Genomic DNA, 11,004 nt, shown 5'->3' on the forward strand with positions numbered 1-11,004 from the left:
GTCAACTGGTTGTCTGTGCAATGATTTGAATCACGTGCTTGAAGTGGCTGCATGGGGAATTGAACTCTGAGTTTGGACATTTTCCCCCTTTGTAATGCCATATGAAGTAGTGAAACGATGTTTCCACTTAACGGGAACTGTAAATTGTTGTGCGTGATGGTATCAATCAAGCCAAGCGGAGGAATTGAGGAGGGCCAAAAGAAAAATGAAAAGAAAGGGGAAAAGTCCATGTTGGATCGTTAGGTGAGGGGTGCTGGAGTTACATTTTGTTTGTTTGTTTGTTTGTTTGGTAAACCCGTGGGCTTTTTCGGAAGGACAATAATGCCCTCAGCAGCATATTCCGAACCAAGATGCACGCTACTCGTATATTCTCCTACTCTCCTATAGCTTTCCACTTTCTGTAGAGGGGCTAATTACATATTTGCCCTGAACTTGTCTAAAAGTTACCCCCTCCTCCCTCCCTCCCTCTCTCATCACCATCTTTGATTAAAGTTTGTATCCCAGGAGCCTTGACTCAGTAAGAACTGTCTTATACTCCGGTCATAAACAACTTGAAAATGAATCCTATCCTCAGGCAGTGATCTTTTTATAGACCATCTTCACCATCTTAATTTCTCCATTGAAGGAAAGGTTCTTGCAATTCGTTATCAAAATGAAGTGTTCCTTTTATGGTCATCTTTGCCATATTAATTTATCCAAAAGAAAAAGGCTCTTGCAATCCATCGGTGAAATGAAGTTAATTTCTCCAAAAGAAAAGGCTTTTGCAATTCATCGGTGAAATGAAGTGTTCTGAGTTTTCAAACTAGGACTTGATATTTTTACATAGTTGAAAGTCAATGTTTCACTAAAGTGTTGTTACATGGAAAAAAGAAAATTTAAGGAGCTTAAGATGAATGTTTCAAGAAGAATATTAGTTGCCTGTACTTGTTGGAGAAATGAACTTCTCGATTGTTTTTTTTTTAATTTACAAATAAACATTATCAATTCAAATACATACTTTAGGGCTAAAAAATCTCATGCTGGTGCAATAACCTTACGAGGAAGGAACTTCTGGAGTACCAATGAAAAAGAGTAAGAGAGACAATACTAATACTTAAATTGCTGAGATTCATTCTCTTAATTAAAAAGAGAAAACTTGAAAGAGAGATATATGACCGAAGAGCAACGACATATCAAACTAGTTAATAAAACCACAGGCCCTTCTTTCAGGTCAATGTTATCATGTCTAGTAGTAGGATTTCTCAAACCTTAGACGTAAGCAAGGCAAGGAGTATGTATATAGGCTCCATATTTGTGTTTCTACTGGGTGGTATATTAGTCAATTCATCATGAAGTTGGAGTGGTTGAATTGATACAATGACTAGTAAACTGGTGGGGTAATACCGGAGCGTAAAAATGGGTGGCTTGGTTGGTTTTATCGTCCCCCGTTCCCCGCCCATATATATACTGTTCGACTGAGGAGAGAAAAGCAGCACAACGAAGAAAACAGAGAACGTATTGATAGAGAGAGAGAGAGTAGGTGAAAGTGTAGTGCGGAGAAAGAAGGCGAGAGAATGGATTCGGATTACGGAATTCCGAGAGAACTTTCCGATCTGCAAAAGCTTCGATCTACCTATCAGCCGCATGTTCCACCATGTCTTCAGGTATCTCTCTCTCTCTCTCTCTCTCTCTCTCTCTCTCTCTCTCTCTCTCTCTCTCTTCCTTTTGCCTTCTCTTTCTCTTTTTCTCTCACGCTCTCCGTCACTCTTTCACGCTCTCTCGTTCGTTACGTTTTCGATGCTTCCTTCTCTGTTTCATTCATAAATCTTTTGCTTTCTTCTACTCCTGCGACGTAACTCATTCGATGTATTAATAAAAGTTTTTTCTGGTTAACGTTATTCTCTTAATCTCCTGTTGTTCTTTGACAATCTGACTTTGCGCTATGAAGATATCTGAGATGTCATTGCTGCGTTGATCTGCATATACGGGGAAAAACTAGATCTGACTAGTAAGATAGTAATGTTCGTAGGATATGGAGTAATTTCTTTTCCTTATGACAACTCTGACTAGCAACATAGTAATGTTCGTAGCATATGGAGTAATTTCTTTTCCTAATTGTTGTCATATATTTGGCTGAGTCAACTTGGTGTAACATGTCTTTCCTGGTTGGATAGATTGGGGCACAAGAAGCATTGTTCACATAATCAATTTTTAAGTTTCGAATGTTAGATTGGTGATGATTTGGATATTGGAATTCGAGGACGTAACTCGTCATTCTTGTAATTTCTTAACAAAATTGTTGATCTTTGGCTTGATTGATGCCTTACAAAATTCGAAATAAAGCAACTGGAATCAAACTTGAAAAAAGTTACAGGCTTTGATCTAATGCAGAGGCTGCAAGGTAGACACCGTTTTCAGTCCTGCGAGTATTGCGCATTTTGTTGTTCTCTGTGTTTAAACTAAAAAAGAAGGAAGGCAACTCGACCAGTTTACAAGTGTTCTTACTTAATGCAACATTAGTACGAAGCATCTTGCCCATAGCTGCCGTCCCATTGTGTGCATTAGGACAAAACTTCTTGCCGAAAATTCTTTTTGGCTTTACATTTTGGGAGTTCATGTCGCAACAAACTTGAGTTCCATTTATTCGTGGAATGAAGGTTGGACTCTAAGTGTCTTTCTTCTTACTAAGGGACAAATATGCACTCGAATTTACACATACTTACATGGTGCATTGCCTTGTTGACAAAGAAGAATTAGGCTGTGCTTCAACTCCATGCACTCCTTAGGGAAATATCATGTTACGAGTGGTTTCACTCAGAGAGATTTGCTATGGGAGTAAATCTGTTCCAGTTCTTCCTGGTACTCACGTACCAACAGCAAAATGAAGGGGAAACAAAATAAGTTTGTTGCAACAGCTTGGCATTCTGGCTCTTTAAGGAGAGATTTCAACTTGGCATCATCTTTTCTGATGTGTTTTTCCCTTTTAAAGTACTGGTAATTTGTGTCTAAATTTGATTATCTAGATTTACTTATTTGTCCATGACTATGTCGTCATGTCATCCACACAGGGAACTACTGTCAGGGTAGAATTTGGTGATGCAACTACTGCAGCAGACTCGTCTGGTGCCCACACCATTAGTCGCATATTTCCGCATACGTATGGTCAGCCTTTGGCTCACTTTCTTAGGGCAACAGCAAAGGTCCCTGATGCTCAGATTATCACTAGTCATCCGACAATTAGGTACGAATATAATGATCACTTCTTCGACCTTTCTGTATATTGGTTTCTATATAAGTTGGTGCAATTTCCCCAAACCTACAGTAAATAAGTACGTAGATATATGTGTTTTAAGGTCTTGCAGTTGTAGATTCTATTTAACTCATATTGTAATGTAGCTTACACCTTCAGTTTTCTTGCGCTTTCTTTACCCTTCGTTGATTATTATCCTTGCATTCGAGTGTAGGATGTGGTAAGTAACTATTTGCATTATAACATGTTATGTTGTTTGTTCTCTCTAAAAGATTGAACTAATTTTCAATATGATTACAAATTCTTATCATTGTTATGGTGATTTTTCCTTTCAGAGTGGGAGTGGTCTTCTGCGGGAGGCAGTCTCCTGGAGGACATAATGTTATATGGGGTCTTCACGATGCTCTTAAAATTCACAACCCAAACAGTACTTTACTTGGATTTTTAGGCAAGTGAAACTCTCTTGTTCTGGTTGTGGCTGTTTTCTTTTAAATGCATGGGCATGCTTACGCTAATAGAAACATATCTATGCATTGTGTATGTAACTTCTTAACGGGTCTGCTAAATTGTCATGAAATTTTTATGTTTCTGATGTTGTTTCATGTGGTCATTTATCTTGTCAATTTACACAAAGTATTACCTGTTTTGGCGAGAGTGGCACCTTTCATCCAGTTTCATGTCTTTTGATTGCATATCAGACCTCATTATAAAAAAAATCAGCTGCCTACTATGACTTAGTTTTTGGTTTTGTGATATAGTTTTTGTGTTTTTTGAACATTTAAATCAATATTATCTACCTTCCTTTAGTTTTAGCAGGCATCGAGGAATTATTTTTTCTCTCTTTTTGATCCAATTATATGTTGTACTGAGGGAATCAAATTATCCTTGAAACAAAGAACGAAATTTCCATGCTAACCGAACAGCCGGAAAAGAAATTTCCACGCTAATCCAATTATACGTGTGTTTCCAGGTGGTTCTGATGGTTTATTTGCGCAGAAAACTCTTGAGATTACAGATGATATTCTCGCAACGTACAAAAATCAAGGTAGTATTGTGGACTGCACTTTGTTGACAATATATGTTTTATGATTTCCATTTCCACCTTGACCCAAACATTGGTTATATAATTCTATCTAGGTGGTTATGATTTGCTGGGACGGACGAAGGATCAAATAAGAACTACTGAGCAAGTTAATGCTGCACTTGCTGCGTGCAAGGCTTTGAAATTGGACGGCCTTGTCATTATAGGAGGTATATTGGTGTCATTGTTTTGATTTTTTTCTTTCGACCTTATTCAGCCATTAGCAAGTTCTGCTCACACCAATGTTGGGTGGTGGGAGGAAATGAACAAAACCTCAGCTTTGGCCTTTTCACAATTGGTCCTCCAAATTCTTTAACACTAAAGTTTGGTATTTGTGAAGGTGTAACATCAAACACAGATGCTGCTCACCTTGCAGAAGTATTTGCAGAAGCAAAATGCTCAACAAAGGTAGATAGTGCATATTTTTCCTGGTGAAAGAGATGTCTTTGCTGCCATTATTGTGCGTTGTGATGTTCATTGATTTGATTTGATCCACTTTTATTGAGAAAACTACGGAACTTTCCTCCAGTATATCCTATTGACGGGCCAATGTCATTCGTGACTATTTGGTTTTTTCGCAGGTGGTTGGTGTTCCTGTTACTTTAAACGGAGATCTCAAAAACCAATTTGTTGAATCTAATGTTGGTTTTGATACGATCTGCAAGGTAGTAATCCTGGGCTCTCTACGGTTTGCATGGAGTACTTACATTAGAATATGAGATATAGTTGCATTTAATTGATGGTAAAATGCTTTTCAAGTGATATCCTTGCTAATAATTTAACTCATGTCAAATAGAAATTTGAATAAGGATGACTACAAGATATTTGCAATCGTTTTGTTTTATCTGAAATCAAATAAAAGTGGAAGTTAACCTGAAAAATGAACCATGTTACACTCTCGAGCTTTTTAACAACCGCTCACTTAGGAATTCTAGAAGTTAGATGGCATCTTTATGCTTTGCTCATTCCCATCTTCTAAGTTACGAAAGATTGGAATAATAACGTCAGGTTAGACTTTTGAAACAGATAATTTTTTTTTTTTTTCAGTCAAACGGAAATTCTTTTGAAACAGATAATGTGGTCACTTGTGGGTCGAGGGAAATTGTGAACCTATTTTATTTTTGAACAGCGAAGCAAAAAATTTTATTGATAAGGAAAAAGGATTACAAAGCAAAGCTCAAGTTGGCAAGAAACCAATAGAGCTCCCAATGGGCCAAGCCTAGATCACCAAAGGGATCTAAATAGGTATAAATATAACAATAAAGGCCACAAGAAACCCAAAACCCAAATACAACAATTAAGCCCAAAACTCCGAAACCCTAACTCAAAACCTAAAAGGCATAACCCATAGACAACATAGGCCTAGCCGGAGATCGACACATAGACAACATGGGCCAGCCTAAACAACAACCCTACCCACCACCAACCGCAGCCATCCGGAGTGAGATGGGCCGCTGCCACCACCGTCCCCGGAGCTCGGGGAACAAGCCCCTGTTGCTACCCCGGAGAACGGCCCGACCACCCCACCACAGGCCGCCCCACCACAACCCACCCACAGCCACCAACACCACCCTTCACCAGCAACGAACCTTGCTGCTGCTGCCTTGCCGCCACTACTGCTGCCCCGTTGCAGCTGTACCTGAAACGCAACAAAACCACCCCAATCTGCCCCCCACACCACCACAGAAACCAACCCACACCACCCCAATCAGCCCCCCACACCGCCACAGAAACAAACGACCTGCAGAAGACAAAACAAAAACAAAACCCAACCCCTCGCCTCCAACAACCACCAGCCGCAACACCACCACATCACCGACCCAACAGCCAACATCGAAAACAGCCATTAACTCTGACCAAACACCAACGGCAAGTGGCCAGAGAAGAAAACCGCCCCAACGTAGCTGCGAAGAAACCCCTTGCCGTTTAGCCAAAACCAGATCCAGCCATGGAAAGACCCAGCGGGATTCCGCCGCCCGAAACCGCCACCACTCGCCACAGCACTCCACCTCGCTGTTAAGCATAAACCTGGATCCAACCAAGAGAAAAGATCTGATGGGAGACCGGAGAACGAAAAGGAAAGCGAAATCGGCAAGGGAACGGTGATCGATGGAGGAGAACAGGTGGATAGTCGCAAGAAGAAAGAGAAGGGGGTAAGAAAGCGGAAAGAGGTCCGGGTGGAGGCAGGCGGCGTGCCGCCCCCCAGACGAGGGCGGAAAGTGAAAGGTTTCAAGGGTAAAGGGAAATTGTGAACCTGTGGGAAGCTTTATCTGCACTATTTCCTCTTCAGTTCTGTCTTTTCTCGTTCTATTATGTAAAAGATTTTTTATACGTTACATTCACACTGCTTGTTGTAAGGCTGGTCTCTTGGTGGAGTATTATACACCAATTGCAAAATGCGATGACTTGCTTTTCATTCAGGTTGAGTATTATGGTTTTGCGGAAGAATTGAAACCATCTGTTTTGTCTTATATTCAGGTTAATTCTCAGTTAATTAGCAACGTTTGCACTGACGCTCTCTCTGCAGAGAAGGTAACAGAGTGATTCGTGCTAGTTTTATACTCTTGAGAGGCATTTTTTTAGCATTCTATATTATTTGAGTTGCCTTTCAAAAGCCTGAGACTTTGTTGCTTTTTCCTACTACAGTATTATTATTTTATCCGCCTCATGGGCCGTAAGGCATCACACGTTGCTTTGGAATGCACTTTACAGTCACATCCAAATATGGTTTGTTTTCTTTTGTTTCATTTCAACTTCATTATGTTGTTAGGAGGTTGTTGCCTCGAAGCCTTCTTCATGTTATTCTTGAAGGAAAAAATACCTTAATATGTTCTTTGCAGGTTATTCTTGGCGAGGAGGTGGCTGCATCAAAGCTCACTCTTTTTGATCTGACAAAACAAATTTGTGATGCAGTGCAATCCAGGGCAGAACAAGGTTTGTAGACTCTAGGTTGCTTTTTATGGTTATTGTTTTAATTTTGTCATCTGACCTGATGGTTTTGCGCCAGATAAGTACCATGGAGTCATTTTGCTACCAGAGGGGCTTATTGAAAGCATTCCTGAAGTGTATGCTCTCTTGCAGGTAACTGATGAATAAAAACATATAGCTTGCAAAGTGGGTTATTACTTGTTAGGAATTACTAGTAGGAGTGATGGGCACTGGCTTAGTTAGTAATCCTATTTTGGGTTGCAACACTTGTTACTATCTCTTCTCGATTAACAGCATTTATGGATGAAATAATTAGGTTGGTTATTCACAGAAGTCTTACTTTGTGAACTACCAGAGGTGGCCCCCCTGCTAACTGGTTTTATTTCCTTCAGTTACTTCTATTTGTGTTTGCTGCTTTATAATAGGTACATATCCGGAGCCGTGCAGTTATAGTTGGGCTCCTTTTTTGTTCTCTGTTGACCCCTCTTCCCCACAATTAAATTTTCCTTACCAGAAAGATGAGGACAATAATTTTTTTTTGAGAAATAGTCCATGATGGCTTCACAATTTGTTCCTCTAGTTACATTTGAAGTGTGGATATGTGTGTTTGCTTCATGACACTATGGTACTGACATCTTGTATGTCTCAGGAAATTCATGGTTTACTACGGCAAGGTGTTTCTGTTGACAACACTTCTTCCCAGCTGTCACCTTGGGCATCTGCCTTATTCGAGTTTTTGCCACCTTTTATCAGAAAGCAGGTTTGTCATCCTACACATCTTCAAATTGAGTGTCTTCTTTTTTTTCTTGAGACATTAATGTTAGTGATCAATGATTATTCTGTTTCATTTAACAGCTCCTCCTCTTCCCCGAATCGGATGACTCTGCACAGTTGTCCCAGGTATAGGCCTGAGATCCTTGTAGTCCTATGGAATAAATCTTGCAAATATTTTTGTCTAATGACTGTTCCCCTTTTTGTACCCTTCCAGATTGAGACGGAGAAACTTTTAGCTCATCTTGTGGAAGAGGAAATGAACAAGAGAACGGTAAAATATAGTCAATTTCTGCCTTGGCCGTTATTTGGCTCTAACAAACTGAAGTTTCATTTTGTTCCCCTTGTAGTTGGATATTACACCCGCTATTGTAATCTTATTGGAGTTAGAGTGCCGAAATCATATAATCCTTCATCTCTCTTTAGCAAGTCATACTTGTTTAAAGATTGTATTCTTCTATGCTGCTTTCATTTTATGAATTCTTAAAAGTGGAGCTAATCTATAAGTGAAAATTGATCTTTCATGATTCAGAAAAAAGGAACGAGATGTTAATGTGTTTGGGTGATTTACAGGCAAGTATTTCCTGAAGAAATATAGGTAAAGTCATAGCGTTGTTGGATAATCTGATTAAGTTCTTGTAGAGGAGGCAAGAAAAGAAAGTCTAAGCTTTATCAAGCGCCTGAAACAGGTGTGCGCGAGTGTGCGAGCATGGACCGTTTGTATCTGAGTGTTTTCATGTCCTTCGGCTAGCGTTGTGGTAGAATATTACAATTCGCCTAGAGTTTTTAATCATATGGATACTTTTGAACCAACAAGGCCTTGGGAAATATGGTCCATGAAGTCCTCAGTCATATTGTGGAATGATAGTCCTGGTAGTGACAAAGCAATTTGTTCTTTGACTTGTTATTAAGTTTTTTCATTTCTATGAAATAGACCTATTGTGAAAATTGACTCTCGATTTCCTACACAGCGCACAGTGTTTGTTTCCATTATTTAAAAAGCGGCTGGCATCATAGTTACCTGCTATTTTTGCTTTAGGATTCTCAAATGTGACCATCTCACAAATCGAGCATAACACCTCGACAGCATTTTCCGAGTGGAAGGAAAATGGGACGAGAAACAACTTTGTTGGTCCCACGGTCAATATTGGTGTTATGATGTTGTTGACCACTTTCTTGATCTTATGGGCATCACAGCATCTCTAAACTCTATCTGCAATGTTTACTACTGTGATCTGAACAGAAAGAAGGCACATACAAGGGGAAGAAGTTTAATGCGATCTGCCACTTTTTTGGTTATCAAGCGCGGGGATCTTTACCATCGAAGTTTGATTGTGACTATGCCTTTGTATGTTTTGCCCAAGGCTGCTTAACCTCAACTCTCTATTCTTCCCTGTAAATCATTTCTGGTTTCTTAAATTATGCTTCTTGTGCCAGGTTCTTGGGCACATTTGCTATCATATTTTGGCAGCTGGTCTCAATGGCTACTTGGCTACGGTTACTAATCTGAAGCATCCTGTGAACAAGTGGCGTTGTGGTGCAGCTCCTATTACAGTACGATCTATTTTCCCTTGCTGCTTTATAGAAATCTCTAGCTACTTGGGAACTCAGTTTTTTGTGGTTTACTTGTATCCTGCATGTTTTGTTCAAAGCAGTAGTGCAAGTTCTGTTTCATTTTCTTACCGTGATATTTCATCAATTCCGTTTTGGTTCTTTGCCTGCTGCTAAAGCCTGTAATGGCCGAGAAAGCTGACTTCTGAACTGTACAAATAAACTCAGGCAATGATGACTGTTAAGCGTTATGGTCGCGGTCCTGGGGCCTCATTTATTGGAAAACCTGCTCTGCATCCCGCTACCGTGGATTTGACAGGCAAAACCTATGAGTATGCCTCTGTCTTGATTTTTCAGATGCTGTCTTGATGTTTGGTTTTCCCATAAAGGGTTTGGATTTTAATTATTTCTAACTAATCTTGACTGAAGATGCATATAATTACGTTGATCGCTACAAAATTGCGCGGTTATTAACATCTTCTCTCTCTTCTGTTAAACAACTCCTTGGTCTTGTTCGCAGGCTGCTGAGAAAAAATGCAACGAAGTTTTTGATGGAGGACGTTTACAGAAACCCTGGACCTCTTCAATTTGATGGTCCTGGTGCTGATTCTAAGGTTGTGACTCTTTGCGTTGAAGACCAGGATTACATGGGCCGCATCAAGGAACTGAAGGAGTATCTTGACAAGGTGCTTTCTGTTCCTTCTCCACCCACCCCCCATCTACCCACCCAAACACTAAGAAATAAGGAATAAGAAAGAAAGCAAGAAACAAAAACAAATTGAACAATTAGGGCACTGTTCCATGTTCATAAGATTGAATCTGGCTCTCAGGCTGGATCTGCTTTCTGTTGTGGAGTTTTTAGAGCTTATCACAAATTAGAGATTGGGCAGTCTCTCCACTCATTTCCAATTGACTTCGAGCCCAAGGCTTTAACATCTTGAATAGTGTATCAAGATAGTTTCTACTTTCTAGCCTAGTGAGCTTGCCAGTTGATTAGATTGTGCATCCTAAAAATTAGGGGCGGGGAACTATATAAAATTAATGAAAGCTTGTCATTTTCTTTTTGGTGAATCCACAAAAACAAAGTGAATTTGTTGCTGGATGAGTAATTTTCCCTTCTTCGTATGTTTTTTTTTTTTAATCTTCTGATGGTTTTGAAATTCTTTTGAACTTGAATCTGGTGTTTTCTTCTGCTACATCCAGTTACAGTTCAACTGGTACTTCCTGCATGTTTGAATATACCTACACAACTCAAAAGCTGATTTCTATATAAATCAATTCAAGTAAGAAAAAACCAAGATGTTGGGCATCGCAGTGGATGGGATCCTCGTCGTCTTGTAGCTTTATAGCTGGTCATCTTTTGTGCATTTGCTCAGATTTACTTATCTGTGCGTCTGAGTGATTGGAGTGGGAGGTGTAATGATTTTGTAAGAGCCTCTGATGG

At 39.8% G+C, this 11,004-nt stretch overlaps 1 protein-coding gene across 1 annotated transcript in view; it reads left to right on the forward strand.

Moving 5' to 3' along the window:
* Positions 1–1,448: 1,448 nt before the first annotated feature.
* Positions 1,449–11,004, forward strand: part of LOC131330776 (pyrophosphate--fructose 6-phosphate 1-phosphotransferase subunit alpha) — a 10,255-nt gene continuing 699 nt past the window's right edge. The window contains exons 1-18 of the mRNA XM_058364500.1: positions 1,449–1,643; positions 3,048–3,220; positions 3,565–3,677; positions 4,200–4,274; positions 4,367–4,480; positions 4,651–4,718; positions 4,892–4,975; positions 6,789–6,842; positions 6,957–7,037; positions 7,151–7,244; positions 7,318–7,391; positions 7,888–7,998; positions 8,094–8,138; positions 8,227–8,283; positions 9,253–9,357; positions 9,447–9,563; positions 9,789–9,892; positions 10,081–10,246. Of these exons, the coding sequence (XP_058220483.1) occupies positions 1,554–1,643; positions 3,048–3,220; positions 3,565–3,677; positions 4,200–4,274; positions 4,367–4,480; positions 4,651–4,718; positions 4,892–4,975; positions 6,789–6,842; positions 6,957–7,037; positions 7,151–7,244; positions 7,318–7,391; positions 7,888–7,998; positions 8,094–8,138; positions 8,227–8,283; positions 9,253–9,357; positions 9,447–9,563; positions 9,789–9,892; positions 10,081–10,246 (1,725 nt within the window). The 5' untranslated portion in view covers positions 1,449–1,553. The remainder of the gene's footprint in view (positions 1,644–3,047; positions 3,221–3,564; positions 3,678–4,199; positions 4,275–4,366; positions 4,481–4,650; positions 4,719–4,891; positions 4,976–6,788; positions 6,843–6,956; positions 7,038–7,150; positions 7,245–7,317; positions 7,392–7,887; positions 7,999–8,093; positions 8,139–8,226; positions 8,284–9,252; positions 9,358–9,446; positions 9,564–9,788; positions 9,893–10,080; positions 10,247–11,004) is intronic.

The sequence above is a fragment of the Rhododendron vialii genome, chromosome 6a (assembly GCF_030253575.1).
Source record: "Rhododendron vialii isolate Sample 1 chromosome 6a, ASM3025357v1".
Classification (NCBI taxonomy): domain Eukaryota; kingdom Viridiplantae; phylum Streptophyta; class Magnoliopsida; order Ericales; family Ericaceae; genus Rhododendron; species Rhododendron vialii.